The sequence below is a fragment of the Moschus berezovskii genome, chromosome 5, assembly GCF_049115385.1.
Source record: "Moschus berezovskii isolate FMDL1 chromosome 5, NW_MosBer_1.0, whole genome shotgun sequence".
Lineage (NCBI taxonomy): Eukaryota > Metazoa > Chordata > Mammalia > Artiodactyla > Moschidae > Moschus > Moschus berezovskii.
In genome coordinates, this window is record NC_142464.1 from 79,026,770 (window position 1) to 79,041,984 (window position 15,215).

Genomic DNA, 15,215 nt, shown 5'->3' on the forward strand with positions numbered 1-15,215 from the left:
CAGGACCCAGAGCAAAGGCTTCCCTCAACCCCTGCCCAGTTTCCAGAAAGGCCAGGGTTTGGTCCTCTCCCCAAAGTCCTTAGGATGGAGTTTGTAGGGTTGGCCTGGAAATGTAGCAGTGGAACCCTGTGGAGAAAGAAAAGAGTGACCCCTTCAGTGTCTCTCTCTGCCAAAGGGTGAGTTTCGGGTTAGAAAAAGGCACGAGGAAAGGTGGTTGATCTGAGTGGTCCCAGGAAGGCCCCAAGTGCAAAGGTACCTTAGAACTTCTCAAGCATCAAAATGAAAAGTTCCTCTTCTTAGCTGGGAGGCCTCTCTGTTATGCCTCCCAGATCCCTCACACCTGAATGACATTGGCCAAGTCCAAAAGCTGGGGGACTCGGTGTGCTTGTGTGTGCCTGTCCCACGTTTCACTCCAGGACTGGGCCGCTGCCAGTCCACAGCGGCACAAGCCTGCTCTAAACCTCAGGCTTCACACTATTCCGTGCCTTATCCACGGCTGGCACAGAGGAGCAGGGAGCACGGGGCATTCCGATTAGAAAGGCCTCCAAGTCCCCACCTGGTGAGCTGTGCGGCCGGAAGCTTGGAGGAGTTGATCTGGGGCCCAGGCTAGGAAGAGGGGTGGGATGGAGGATGCAGCCCTGTGATTTCTCGGGAAAACGTGGAGAAAGAGGGGGAGGAGGCCGGCCTCCCCGGGAAATTAACAAAACCTACACTTTGCAAAGTCTCCCCCATCCCCCTCCTCCGAATTCTTCCCTGCCGCGCGCCCGCCCCTTCTCGCCGCTTCTGTTGTGACTCGGGCAGCCTATCCCGAGGGTGGGGAGCTGCGGAGGAGCTAGAGCCGAGCGGTACTTCTCAGCATCACGTGTCGGGGTGGGGGCTATAAAATCCCGGAGCCGGGGCGTCGGGCGGGGGACGTGAGGACCAGCCCTCTCCAGGGACCCCTTTGTTCGCAGTCCAGGCGCCGACACCTCGGCGTCCCCAAGGGCTTGACCGCCTGCGTCCGCGCCGCGCCCGGGGCCAGAGCTCTGGATAGGAGACGGGAGGGGGTCCCCCACGACCGGCCGGGCCCTCCAGCCACCCATCCCTCCCGACATGTCGCGCTCCTTCTATGTCGACTCGCTCATCATCAAGGACTCCTCACGGCCCGCGCCCTCGCTTCCCGAGCCGCACCCCGGGCCAGATTTTTTCATCCCGCTGGGCATGCCGTCCCCGCTGGTGATGTCCATGTCCGGGCCGGGCTGCGCGTCCCGCAAGAGCGGCGCGTTCTGCGTGTGCCAGCTCTGCGTCACTTCGCACCTGCACTCGTCTCGTGGGCCCGCGAGCTCCGGCGGCGGGAACGCAGGGGCCGGGGGTGCGGGGGCCGCGGGTGGCGGAGCGGCAGGAGCCGCCGGGGCCCTGCCCTTGCTCAAGAGTCAGTTTCCTTCGGGTCCTGGGGACGCACAGTTTTGCCCGCGCGTGAGCCACGCGCACCATCACCACCACCCGCCGCAGCACCATCACCATCACCAGCCCCAGCAGCCTGGCTCGGCTGCAGCAGCGGCGGCGGCCGCGGCGGCGGCGGCGGCGGCCGCGGCGGCCTTGGGGCACCCGCAGCACCACGCACCTGTCTGCACCGCAGCCACCTACAACGTGGCGGACCCGCGGAGATTTCACTGCCTCACCATGGGTAGGGCGGGTCCTGGGCATCTGCGCGCTACGCCTTGCCGGCTCCCGGGAGTAAAACGTCTCGCCTGCAGTGGAGGAAGTGGGAGCCTGTGGGGTGGGCGGAGGGGGCGAAGGAGGGGCTTTTAGAATAACTGCCGAGTCGTCCCCCGTAAGTTCCAAGAAGGTGAAAGTTAGCCTTGCCAGCCTCTCCAAGCAGCTTGGTGCGCTCGACTCCAGTACCTGGTGCTCGAGTCTGGGATAATAGCGGGTCCTTTGAGACTTTGAACTTGAGGGCTGAGAAACCGGAGGTTAACTGGCTGAGGTCCGGGGTTGGTGTGTTTGAACTGAAGTGTGGCAATCGGGCGTCGAGGCTGGCTAAAAGAGTTTCGATGCTTTTGGTTATGCCTGCCTGCCTTTCCGCTAGGCTGGACAGGAGACCACAGGACTCTGCCAACCCCTCACCCGCCCCCACTTTAATCCTCTGACTTTACATCCCCGAGATCAAAGGCCTTCGCTTACTTTGGGCGTCTCTGTCCTTTACGGCTAAGTAACGATTTGTCTCCAAATGAGAAAGAGGGAGGGATGGATACAGGTGTTTGGTTGAGCTTCGCGGGTGGATCCCTGAAAGGCAACGTTTCCAAGGGAGGGCCCTGGGGTGGGAGCGTCTCGCCGGAGAATTACCTTTCTGCCCTCTCTTGGCCCGTCTGCAGGGGGCTCGGACGCCAGCCAGGTACCCAATGGCAAGAGGATGAGGACGGCGTTCACCAGCACGCAGCTCCTGGAGCTGGAGCGGGAATTCTCTTCCAACATGTACCTGTCTCGACTCCGGAGGATCGAAATTGCCACGTACCTGAATCTATCAGAGAAGCAGGTGAAAATCTGGTTTCAGAACCGCAGGGTGAAGCATAAGAAGGAAGGGAAGGGCACGCAAAGGAACAGTCACGCGGGCTGCAAGTGCGTTGGCAGCCAGGCGCACTTCGCGCGCTCCGAGGATGAGGACTCCTTGTCGCCGGCCTCGGCCAACGATGACAAGGAGATTTCCCCCTTATAAGGGAGGGCCGCCCGCCCACACACCACACGCTCCCGGCATCTCCCCCAACTCCCGATGTGGCTGGCACCCAGGGGCCAAAATCCTCACCCTTTCGGTGGTCCCACCTGGAGAAGCTGGAGAGGAGCATTCCCCGGGGGCGTGCCTACCGGGCCTGACCCTTCTCCTGTCTGCTTGATCTGTCTGTTTGGGGCTCCTCTCGCAATTATAGGTCGTCCTTGTTGTTTTTTATGTAAATAATCTAGATTCAATTCAGTTTTGTCATATAACAAAGGAAAAACAGGATTGGATTAAGTTTAAAACTGTATGTGGGTTTTTTTAAAGCGCATGTCATTTCCCTTTCCCTGTTTTTCGGAACCAGATAAGAACATGGTGTTTCTTGATTATTTTTTTAAATGAAGGTATTGAGTTGCAAATAACTTAGAAAATTAAACCCTGTAGGTCTTGCTTTCTGAAAATTTGCCTGAGGAAGTCTCTTTGTGAATAGTTTTATATAAAATTTATATTTATATTTATTTAAATAAATGAGACAAAAATCAAGGTTTTAAATTCGTGGTGTTGGCTCTCACCAACTTCCCCTGTCTCTCTCTTCCTCATTATGGATAGAGAATAAAAAGTGTCTGAGAATTTACAGCAAAGTAATGACTGTAACTTGATAATGCCAGTCTCTTGGTTGAGGGAGTTTGTGACTCTGTAGGATTTGTGTCACCAAAACTTCTGCCAAGACACTTTGAGTCATGATGCTGCCTACCAGGTAGTACTCCCCATTCTTAACACAGCTCTATTCCTCACAATTGACAGGATTAATCCATTTAAAGTGACACTGACAATTAATGACAGGCAAACCTTTAGCAGGGGAAGTTGAAGTTCCCTTACTCCTATTTATTTTCTGTAGCAGTCCCTCCTCCCTTTTTTTCTTTATTCATTTCTCTCAAATATTAAAACCCGAATTATGTGAAAGAATCTGAATAGTAGGAATTGCTTTACAAAGGGCAACAATCCATCAAACAGGTTGGAAGCAAACGCGTGCAGACTTACAAATGATGCTACAAGTGACTAGAAACAATACCGTTTTTGAGTGTTTGTCTAGCTAAGAAATTAGCTGGTTTCCACCACTACTGTGAAAAAAAAAATTTCAGGAATAGGGAGTTAGTCTGTCTCAATTTTCCAAAATAGCTCAGAGGTGCGCTTGGACTTTGGGGTTTTTTTCCTTGTCTCCTTCTCACCTAAATTAGTTCCATTCTAGTCCCACTGTTCCCATCACCTTGCAGAGTTCACTCCTGCAAGCCTGGCCCTGGAGAAGACTTTGGCTCTGCCCTGGCTCTGCCAAGCAAGGCAACCTGACTCTCTTCAGCACAGCTAGGTTCTCTCCTTTAATGGAGAGAGTGAAGCTGGAACATGGAAGCTAGAAGATCTCCTTCCCTGAAGGCTGAGTCCCAACACCCGCTGGTGTTATTTCTGATTATTTTCTGTAAAGATGCCATCCCAAAGGTCCAAGCCATAGGAACTGTTAGCAACATATACTCACACTTTAGGTCTGATTACTTTAGGTCTATAGGGACTGAAATCTCAACAGGTGAGGTTGCAGATCTAGTATGGGAAGGAGGAAAAGGTGGGGGAAGATGTGACCGTGGTTTCCCTGGCCAGAGATTCTCTCTCTGTGTCACACACACAGACACACACACACTCACTCACTCCAGAGAACTCAGGGAGAAGGAAAGTCTCCTTTCACACTCCCGAGGCCTGCTGTCAACTCTTATTCTGGTGCTAGTCAGGGCAGGCGAGGTGCGGGGGTTGGGGTGGGGGGTGAGGCTGGACGGCTCGCCCTGAATAGGGAGCTGCTGGCGCTTTGTGCAGGGACCTGGGACTGGGCCTGCGCAGTGGTCACAGGCAACCGGCTCGCTCCTGCCCCGGGCAGAGGCTCAGGCTCTGGATCGCTCTCGAGCTCACACACAAGCAGAGCTTCCGGCCCCTCGCCCTGCCGCCGCTAAGGGGAAGGGGCGCTGGCCCGCTGCCTTTTCCGAAGATCCCTTCCTCCTTCTTCCTAATAAACAGGCATCTCTGGGCACCAGTGCAGGGGTGGAAAGGAGGGAGTTTCGTAGCGCGAAGAACCGGCCTCTAGGGAAGAATCCCTTGGCAGGAAGTAACCGAAGGCCAAAGAGCCCCGGCTGCACCTCTGAGCGCTCCTGCCCAAAGGGCTGGTTCCTGGACAGACGACTCCGTCCCGCTCCCATCCGCACCCGCCCCGGCCCCGCCGTCGTCCCCACGCCCGGGCTTGCTCCTCCTCAAGCCTCTATCCTCGCAGATTTGAGCATCTGCACCTCGCCTGACTACCCACATGCCCGACCAGATCCAGCGCCCAGAGCCACGCATTTACCACACCAGATGACGCTCCTTCCCCAACTCCACCTCCCTGAGAAGGAAACGGTACCAGTCCTCCTTGGATGGTCTCCGTACCTCTCCCTCCCCTCTTGGGGAAATTCCTCAGGGAAGACGGAATAAACAGGGAATCCTGCACCATAAAGGTGCATTAAGGTTCAGACATTCTCCAAAGAAAGTTTCTCCGGTGTTCCTGGGGAGGTCCTCCTTCTCCTAGAACATTTGGAGCAGAGTGAATATTCTTGTCACTGTCAGAGTGGACCATGAGGTTTCCTTGTCTACTATTTTACACTTCCCCAACCCCTTTCCTCCCAGAAAAATTTCACCTGAGCTTTTAGGAAGTTTGGGAATAAGGCTGTGGGGATTTGTCTAAATTTAAAGGCGTATAGTTTTTTCTTAGGTTAAGAACACCTAAGCCAACACTCAGGTGTACAAATACTCTGCTCAACAATCTTGACATCAGCCACTCTAAGAGAATTGTCCCCAGACTTGTTAAAAGAAGTATGTTTAAGATGTATAGAGTCACCCTTACTTTTCTGCCTGGGAAGCACTAGATGCTAGTTTTTCAATATATCCCCCTTGAGACACAGAACTCTGTTCCCACAAAGTTTGGCCTCTTGGGGGCCTATAACCACATCATGGAAAGAGAAATAGAATAAAAACGATCATTAGAAATCAGGACCTTGCTCCACTAAGAGAAAAGAAGTGAGCAGCAGGAGCCATTAGTGGGGATAAATCCACCTCTTTAAACAGGAAAAGAGCTGGGGACTGGGGAGGAGGGACAGCAGAAAGAATGACCTCCTGCCTTTGTGTCCTGACCCAGTCCAGACATTCCCAGCAAAGAGGAAGAGAAGAGACCTTTCGCCTTCCCCCTCCCACTCAGTGACCAACACAAGCCCAAGGCCAAGGGCCTAACAATAACAGTGCCACTCAGCAAGGCTTCTTGATTACAAACCACGACAAGGGCAGAAGGGACTCGGCAGCTATCCTTGGTGACAGAGGCACTATCACCACGGCCCCGTGGACCCAGGCGATAGAGACACTGTGATGGTAGATCCTACTCCTCTCCTTATTCTGAAATGGCCATCCTAGTTTACCCTACTGCCAACCCTCAACATATCCCCCCAGGGATAACCAAAGATACTTTGCTGCTGCTGCTAAGTCACTTCAGTCATGTCTGACTCTGTGTGACCCCATAGGCGGAAGCCCACCAGGCTCCCCCGTCCCTGGGATTCTCCAGGCAAGAACACTGGAGTGGGTTGCCATTTCCTTCTCCAATGTGTGAAAGTGAAAAGTGAAAGCGAAGTCGCTCAGTCGTGTCTGACCCTCAGCGACCCCATGGACTGCAGCCCACCAGGCTCCTCCATCCATGGGATTCTCCAGGCAAGAGTACTGGAGTGGCCTGCCATACTTTAGGAGAAACAAAAATCTTGAAGTGACGTCTTTGATCTTCTGGCTTCCTCCTTCCTCCCCTTGCCCCTACTCCTTGCCAGTGCTGCCCACTTATATCTAATCAGGATTAGGAATGCAGTTTGCTAGGTCCATCCTGACTGTGGTCAGAGAATTGCCAGAAAGGTGGTTGTTCTAAATGAAAGGTGGTCACAGAGGGCAACTGGGTCTGTGTGTGTATATGCATGTACCCATACATGTGTGTGTATGTGGGGGGAACTCCTGATGGTGGTCATGTACATGGAAAGGAAAGGGTTATTTTTTACTAGATTTTTTTTTCTTTTTTTCTTTTCTTCCCACTTTTTTCCTGCAGTTTCTGCTCATTTTTCATGGCATGTACCCATACATGTGTGTGTATGTGGGGGGAACTCCTGATGGTGGTCGTGTACGTGGAAAGGAAAGGGTTATTTTTACTAGATTTTTTTTTTCTTTTTTTCTTTTCTTCCCACTTTTTTCCTGCAGTTTCTGCTCATTTTTCATGGCACGGCTTGGGAGACTTCTTTGAGGGAGGCAGGAAGACACTGAGAGTTGGGCTAGAAGAAGGAGGAAAAAAGATTCCCTTATAGTTCAGTCAGTAAGAAATCTGCCTGCAGTGCAGGAGACCTGGGTTCAATTCCTGGGTTGGGAAGATCCCCTGGAGAAGGAAATGGCAACCCACTCCAGTACTCTTGCCTGGGAAATCCCATGGACAGAGGAGCCTGGCAGGCTACAGTCTATGGGGTCGAAAGAGTCAGACGTGACTTAGCACAACTAAACCACCATGACAGCTCTGGGTAAGATCTCAGGTCCAGCCTTAAGGGTGTAACAGAGAGGGGGAAAGTGACACTTCCAATAGAACCTATTTGCTGGAGGAAATTGGGTTTAAAGGAGCAATCACTGCTTTAAAAAGAACTCCTCCCATCCTCTCCAAACACAGCCTAAAGCTGTCCTAGACGTGAATGCAGCTCAGTGCATCAAAGCAATTGTTCCTATTTTCATTATTCACAGGGAATCTTTGAATGTACCTGTTAAGGTGACAGACCTCTTTAAAGGGAAATTTTTTTTCCATGCAATTAAATGGTGCATTTACTAGGCTTCTATTAACATAATTTAATATAAATCTATTTTATAAATCTTTAGGCTCACGTTACTGAAGATTGAGCTTCTCTGGAAAAAAAAAAAAAGCCCATGTCTCTCCCCTAAATTAGATGGAATAGAATCCAAAAACTTGCTATTCTAAGCCAGCTGGAAATATTAAAAGCAGAGGAATTTGTATTGTCTTTTGTTAATGGAGGGATAGAGAAAAGAGTCAGCTTGCCTCCCAGATGAGAAATTCCACAGGAATGAAGGACTCTTCACCCAAGGCTCTGGCACTTAGAGTGGGTAACACAGGCTACAATTGGAACTGGAACTAAAGAGATCTCTTAGGAACAGAATTGAAGCAGAGCTCAGATGAAGAAACAACAGCCAACCCTGGTTCCCATTTGAAAGCAAGTTTCTTCTGTTTGGGGACAGAAAATCCAAAGCCTGTGAACCCCTCACATCCCTTCCATTAAGTACTCTATATGGAGATAGATATCCTTATCAGTTCGCATAGCTAGACTTCTTGCTCTCAAGTGTACCTTCCAAAAGCTTGGTCATCCCCCTGTCTCTGAGAACGGTGTTTTGCATGCCCTTATATTGGGGTCAGTCCCTGCCCTTCTGCACCAGGCATTGCACTTCTGCAAGCAGAGCCCTATGTTTCTGAATTCTTATCCTACCTTTGTTGAATCTTCCAAATCCCAAACCCAGGAAGGCCCCAGGGGCCCCTCTGAGTGAATCTGGACAGATCGGAAGTGTGTGCTGTGTGCTTAGGAAAGTAACTAGTTTCAGATTAATGAAGCAGTGACAATTTCAATCTGCTTAAAGGCGGAGGTTGGCACTGCCCAGGCCTGAGCGTGGGGAGCTCGCCAGGCTGGGCTTTATATTGTCCGCTTTTCTGAGGAGCAGACAAAGATGGATAGAGAGACATTGAAAAGCAGGGGGCGTATTTCAAACAGCCTCATAAAGAGGGCTGTCACTTTAAGACAAGAACCATAGTGCTTTGATGACTTTGTATTAGCGGCCCCATTTCAAATAAGGAACTCAAGTCTCTAGTGAGAGGGAGGAAAAAGGAGACTAAGAGAGAGGGAGAGGGAGAGAGGGAGACTGTGGTGATATTTCGCCTGTGTGAGCACTGCAGCGGACTAATTCAACTTTAAGCAACTGTTTGGTTTCTGAAGTTCAGGGAGAAACAACCCGCAGCAGGTGCAGAGAAAAAAGGCAGGTGGGAGCTACCCCTTATGGGAAAGAGCTCCCTGTCCATGGATGGCAGCCGGCTCCGAGGAAGAGTGGAAGCCAGTTTGGCCTCAGTTTGCTAGGAAGGGCTCGAGAGAGGGACGCTCAGCTCTGCTGGCCCCAGACCGCTGAGGATTATAATGGAAATTTTTGAAAGCGTGAAAGAGAAATAATAGGAAGGAGGGGGAGGGCAGGCTTTTGGAGTCTACCTTCACAAAGCCCAATTTAAATTGTTTGGGGTCAAGCAGCAGCAAGCCACCTCCCCCCTTTCCTCCTTAATTAATTAATGACCACGATTAATTATTAGGGCCTTGCATCTCAAGACTTCAAAACACCTTCCCCCAGGGGCTGATGAGTTGCTTGAGCCAGGCACGTGGTTCTAAGTTGGGAGAAGAAAGTTGAAAGTTGGCACTGTTGTCTGTATCTCTCTATCTGCTTCCCTCCCGGTGTCTGCCTCTGCTTTTTTTCCCTGTCTCTCATACTCTTTCTGCCTTGGTATGTTTCTGTTTCTCCAAATCTTTATCCTCTTTGTTCTTCAGGCCGATCTCCCCATCCTCCTCCAATCTCCCTTTGCCCTGGCTCAACCCTCCCAATGGCAGGACCCCAGCTGTCCCCGGAGATGGGAGGATGCGGAGTGGCCCCTGTCAGGACACCACAGCTCTGAATCTTACTGGGTCCTTGGTGGCAGGAAGTGAGTGGGCAGCAGTGTTCACCCGCTGGATCACGAGTTACTGACAGCTTAAAAATAAATTTTTTTTCTGACAAATTAAAACGATCGTTTTTAAGAGACCTGAGAGCCATAATCGCTCAGGGTTTGAAGGCCAGCGAAAAGGCTCCCCCAGCGGTGGCACTGGAGGGAGAAGCTTTTAGTCACTGTTTCATTAGGCCCTATTTGAACCTTGCAACATGTGGTAATTTCTGGGGCAAGCTGAAAAGGGGGGATTATGTAGGAGGGACACAAGGAAATTAGCCAACGGTTAATTTAACTCGTTTTCTGCTAGACTTTTCGATACATTCCTAATTGACTGAGGGGCAGGTGAAGCTCCCGCCCCATGCCGGTTCATTCACGGTGGGAATAAATGGTTCTTTTTCAACTCACACTGCTCACAATATATCATCAGGGAAAAGACATGCAATGAATATGTTGATTTTTTTTTTATTAATGGAATTACACCCTGCCACGCAGGTGTGAGGGTAAAAACTTTCTATACTGCAATGAAATAAGATTAACAATGAAATTAGAATTTTATTAGCTTTATATGTCACATAGACCTGGATTTGAAATGTCAAAACAAGCAACAAGAAAAGATATTGGGAAGGCAGTCCTGCCAATCACCCAGGAGAAATGGAACAGCGTCTATCCAAATCAAACTCAGCGTCAGTGCCTTCTGTAACTCCTTTGGGCCTTATGCCAGAGGCCAGAGAACACAGGGCCTCCCTTGGGTAACGGCCTGGTTTTTGGACCCATAGGTAGGAGCTGAAAACACCGCTTGAGCTCGGAGGCCAGGCCTAGCGCAGGCCCCAGTACAGGGAAGACGGCTTGGATAGCCCGAGGCCCCGAGAAGTCAGCTGGAGGCGTCGGGCCACCGCGGTCTGCCGGCCTCAAGCTTCACATCCTCTAGATCGGTGGCCCGGGCTGGCCGTGGTCCGAGAAAGTGGAAAGAAGAGTGGGAACTCGGGGTTGGAGGCGGGGTGGGGCGCCCCTTGGACCCCGCCCTGAGTTTTGTTACCCGGGGCCCCTGGGAGCTTGGGCAGAACTACCTGGGTCTGGCAGGCACAGAGGTGCCCTATGCAAATAGTTCACTATTAGGCGAGAAAGAAATACTTCAAATGGCCCTTTGTAACCTTCTATAGAAAATCGAGGTACTCTGCATGACAAAGCACAATTAAGCTTTCTATTCAGGAGTTCTGCAGCTGGTAGCCCATTGGGAAAGTGGGAGGAAACGCGAATATATTAATAGTGTGGCAAAAGTTTTTTTGTGTGCGTGTCTTTTTCTGGGTCGGGGATGGGGAGGGGCGGTGGGTGGACCCGGAGGGGAAGAAGGCTCCGCCTTGGATCCTTGCCACCTGACAGCCTTGCCTCTGCGCACGTGGAGAGCCCGGCTTGTCTGGCAGCGGGCATTCTGAATGGTCTCAGCGAACCCAGCGTGCAGAACAGGGCTGGGCGGACCCTGCGGGCACCAGCGCCTGGGCGGAGCGGAACGCCTGCCCCAGCCTAGCTTCTTCGTCCTGGGAAAGCTGGGCTAACCCGCGCCAGGCTGGTCTTGGTACCCGGCGCCGGAAGGAGGCTCCGCTTGACCGGTGCTTCGCCCAGACGCCAGGGCAGGTGGTGCACCCTGGAGGGCAGCAGGGGGATGCTGCGCTGGGAAAGAGGCTTGGGAAGAACAGAGGCGGATTTTCTGTTGAGCTCTAATTTTCTCCCATTCTTGAGGTTTCTCTTTTTTAAAATTAACTTATTTTTAATTGGAGGATAATTGCTTTACAATATCGTGTTGGTTTCTGCCATATAGGTATATGTATGTCCCCTTCCTTTTGAACCTCCCTCCCACCTCCCACCCCATCCCACCCCTCTAGATTCTCACAGAGCACTGGATTTGACCTCCCCGCATCATACAGTAAATTTCTACTGGCTGTCTAACATCGCTGATATTCGCTTTCCTAATTGTTCACGTTTGCAAATCTCAAGGAGAATTTTTTGCTTCATAGTAAAGAAGGGCTCTTAGCCAGCTGTGCTGTTTGGTCTCCTTTTGCTGGTCTAGATCCATCTCCATTCTCCTCTGCCCTGTGGGGGCTGACGACACTGGCCCCTATGGATTGTATTACATGGTCTATTAACTATTTTACCTGTAGCCTCTGGGCTCAGCCTGTAAAGAATCCACCTGCAATGTGGAGACCTGGGTTCGATCCCTGGGTTGGAAAGGTCCCCTGGAGAAGGGAAGGGCTGCTGCTGCTGCTGCTGCTAAGTCACTTCAGTCGTGTCCGACTCTGTGTGACCCCACAGACGGAAGCCCACCAGGCTCCCCCGTCCCTGGGATTCTCCAGGCTACCCATCCAGTATTCTGGACTGGAGAATTCCATGGACTCTATAGTCCTTGGGGTTGCAGAGTCAGACACAACTGAGTGACTTTCACTTTCCTGTAGCCTCTTGACTCTGGCTTTCATGTGGGTTTAGTGAATAAGTGGCACAGCAAATAACAGAATAAGCTGATGAGAGAGAAGCAGAAGTATACTGATTGTTTCTGGGGGTACCACATTGTCCCAGTTCTGGCAAATTCTGCAACTTCCCAGAAATTCCCTTTCTCTCTGAGAATTTCTTTTCCAAGGCCCCAACTTTAAATCAGGTTCTTCCTGCACCTTCATGGAAAAGGGTAGAAATGTCTTCTGGTTTCTGCTAGTACCTAGGAACAATACTTTGGCCACCTGATTTGAAGAGCCGACTCATTGGAAAAGACCCTGATGCTGGGAGAGATTGAGGGCAGGAGGAGAAGGGGACAACAGAGGATGAGATGGTTGGATGGCATCAACGATTCAATGGACATGAGTTTGAGCAAACTCCGGGAGACGGTGAAGGACAGGGAAGCCTGGCGTGCTGCAGTCTGTGGGGTTGCAGAGTCAGACAACACTGAGCAACTGAACAACAACATCAGGAGCATCAAAATTCTCGTTAGTTTCCCTCAGTCCTGCACACATCTCTGAAAGTAGTCATTTTGTTGAAATCGTTCTTTAAAAATCCCAGCTCAAAGTGACTGCCTAGTGGCTGATCAGCCATGTTATTCCTGAGTCAGTCTCTTCTATAATAGATCACCCTATTCCATTTTCAGACAGTTTTGACCATTAGGAAAACTTACTGTTGTATCAGAATCTTCCTTTATAATTTCCATCCATGGGTCCTTATCTAGTTCTTTCCTCGTGGGACTTTTAGGTGCCTGCCTTCTTCCCTTTTCCCAACTGTTAATGACAGCAACTGCATTTTTCATCTCTACATCCTTAGCATTCATCACAATGCCTAGTGGTTAGTAGATGCCCAATAAATAGCAGCTGAGTCAATGCATCATTCAACTTCCAAGTCTCTACCAGTTGCCTCAGACATGGAGGTTAAAACAACTGTATTTAATTGTAGTTATACATACATATATGATAAATAAATAAATATATATATATGAAGACTAACTATCCTATACATAAAATAAATATAGGTAGGATTTAGAGAAGCTTCTGGAATCTGTCTGCAAGCTCAACCATTTACTAGCAGTGTGACTTTCAGCAGTTCACTTAACCTCTCTAACTTCTATTATCCTTATTTGTGAAATGGGGATAATTAATAGTACCTTGCTCATAGGGTGATGAGGATTAAATAAAGAAAGACGAAGGAAGATATATAGACATTTAGTAAAATTAGATAATGTCTAACTGAAAAAGTTATTTAACTTATATGCAGAGTACATCATGAGAAATGCTGGACTCGATGAAGCACAAGCTGGAATCAAGATTGCCAGGAGAAATACCAATAACCTCAGATAGGCAGATGACACCACCCTTATGGCAGAAAGCAAAAAAGAACTAAAGAGCCTCTTGATGAAAGTGAAAGAGGAGAGTGAAAAAGTTGGCTTAAAACTCAACATTCAGAAAACTAAGTTCATGGCATCCAGTCCCATCACTTCATGGGAAATAGATGGGGAACAATGGAAAGAGTGACAGACTTTATTTTGGGTGGCTCCAAAGTCACTGCAGTTGGTGACTGCAGTCATGAAATTAAAAGATGCTTGCTCCTTGGAAGAAAAGTTATGACCAACCTAGACAGCACATTAAAAAGCAGACACTTTGCCAGAAAATGTCCATCTAGTCAAAGCTATGGTTTTTCCAGTAGTCATGTATGGATGTTAGAGTTGGACTATAAAGAAAGCTGAGCACAGAGAAACTGATGCTTTTGAACTGTGGTGTTGGAGAAGACTCTTGAGAGTCCCTTGGACAGCAAGGAGATCCAATCAGTCCATCCTAAAGGAAATCAGTCCTGAATATTCATTGGAAGGACTGATGCTGAAGCTGAAACTCTAATACTTTGGCCACCTGATGCAAAGTACTGACTCACTGGAAAAGACCCTGATACTGGGAAAGAGTGAAGGCAGGAGGAGAAGGGGCTGACAGAGGATGAGATGTTTGGATGGCATCACCGACTTAATGGAGTAAACTTCGGGAATTGTTAATGGACAGGGAAGCCTGGCATGCTGCAATCCATGGGGCTGCAAAGAGTCAGACATGACTGAGTGACTGAACTGAACTGAACTGAAAAAGTAACTTTTAAAAAAAGACCTGAGGAGAAGCGGCTGAAACGCTGAGCGGAGGAGTCAGGGACGCAAAGGCAAGCGGGAGCTGGGTGGGGACCATGGCCGGGATCACCACCATCGAGGCGGTGAAGCACAAGATCCAGGTTCTGCAGCAGCAGGCCAATGATGCAGAGGAGAGGGCCGAGCGACTCCAGAGGGAAGTGGAGGGAGAAAGACGGGCCCAAGAACAGGCTGAGGCTGAGGTGGCCTCCTTGAACCGTAGGATCCAGCTGGTTGAAGAGGAGCTGGACCAAGCTCAAGAGCGCCTGGCCACTGCCCTTCAAAAACTGGAGGAAGCTGAGAAAGCCACTGATGAGAGTGAGAGAGGTAGGAAGGTTATTGAAAACCGAGCCTTAAAAGATGAAGAAAAAATGGAACTCCAGGAAATCCAACTCAAAGAAGCTAAGCACATTGCAGAAGAGGCGGACAGGAAATATGAAGAGGTGGCTCGTAAGTTGGTGATTATTGAGGGAGACTTGGAATGCACAGAGGAGCGAGCTGAGCTGGCAGAGTCCCGTTGCCGAGAGATGGATGAGCAAATCAGACTGATGGACCAGAACCTGAAGTGTCTGAGTGCTGCTGAAGAAAAGTACTCTCAAAAAGAAGACAAATATGAGGAAGAGATAAAGATCCTTACCGATAAACTCAAGGAGGCAGAGACCCGTGCTGAGTTTGCTGAGAGATCGGTAGCCAAGCTGGAAAAGACAATTGATGATTTGGAAGATAAACTGAAATGCACCAAAGAGGAGCACCTCTGTACACAAAGGATGCTGGACCAGACTCTGCTTGACCTGAATGAGATGTAGAGCACCCCAGCCCCGCCCTGCTGCTGCTCCTCCCTCTCACCTCGACTCTGCTGTGGCCAGCCTGCCGGAAACTGACCTTTAAACTGAGGGCTGATCTTTAACTGGAAGGCTGCTTTCTCCTTTTGCCACCTCCCTCCCGCCCCAACTCCCATGTCCTTTTCGCCAAACTGTCTCTGCCTCTCCCCAGAGATTCCAGTTGGGCTAGAGGCTGAGCACTTTGGGAACAACGTTTAAGGGAATGTGAGCACAATGCAAAGTGTCTTTAAAAGC

General features: G+C 50.1%; 2 protein-coding genes across 2 annotated transcripts; both read left to right on the top strand.

The window, feature by feature from the left end:
- The first annotated feature begins 1,092 nt into the window (after positions 1-1,092).
- Positions 1,093-2,695, top strand: GSX2 (GS homeobox 2). The gene is made up of 2 exons (XM_055435065.1): positions 1,093-1,666; positions 2,355-2,695. Exons 1-2 carry the CDS (start codon positions 1,093-1,095, stop codon positions 2,693-2,695), a joined length of 915 nt encoding a protein of 304 aa, XP_055291040.1.
- An 11,488-nt stretch (positions 2,696-14,183) lies between these two features.
- LOC129562093 (tropomyosin alpha-3 chain) lies at positions 14,184-14,992 on the top strand. Its single transcript, XM_055435067.2, has one exon. It carries the CDS (start codon positions 14,199-14,201, stop codon positions 14,943-14,945), a length of 747 nt encoding a protein of 248 aa, XP_055291042.1. The 5' UTR covers positions 14,184-14,198; the 3' UTR covers positions 14,946-14,992.
- The last annotated feature ends 223 nt before the right edge of the window (positions 14,993-15,215 follow it).

Excerpts from the sequence above, each read along its gene's own strand:
- GSX2 (XM_055435065.1), top strand. The coding sequence starts at position 1,093 with ATGTCGCGCTCCTTCTATGTCGACTCGCTCATCATCAAGGACTCCTCA. Across the intron at positions 1,667-2,354 it reads ATTTCACTGCCTCACCATGG|GGGGCTCGGACGCCAGCCAG; the intron begins GTAGGGCGGGTC and ends GCCCGTCTGCAG.
- LOC129562093 (XM_055435067.2), top strand. The coding sequence starts at position 14,199 with ATGGCCGGGATCACCACCATCGAGGCGGTGAAGCACAAGATCCAGGTT.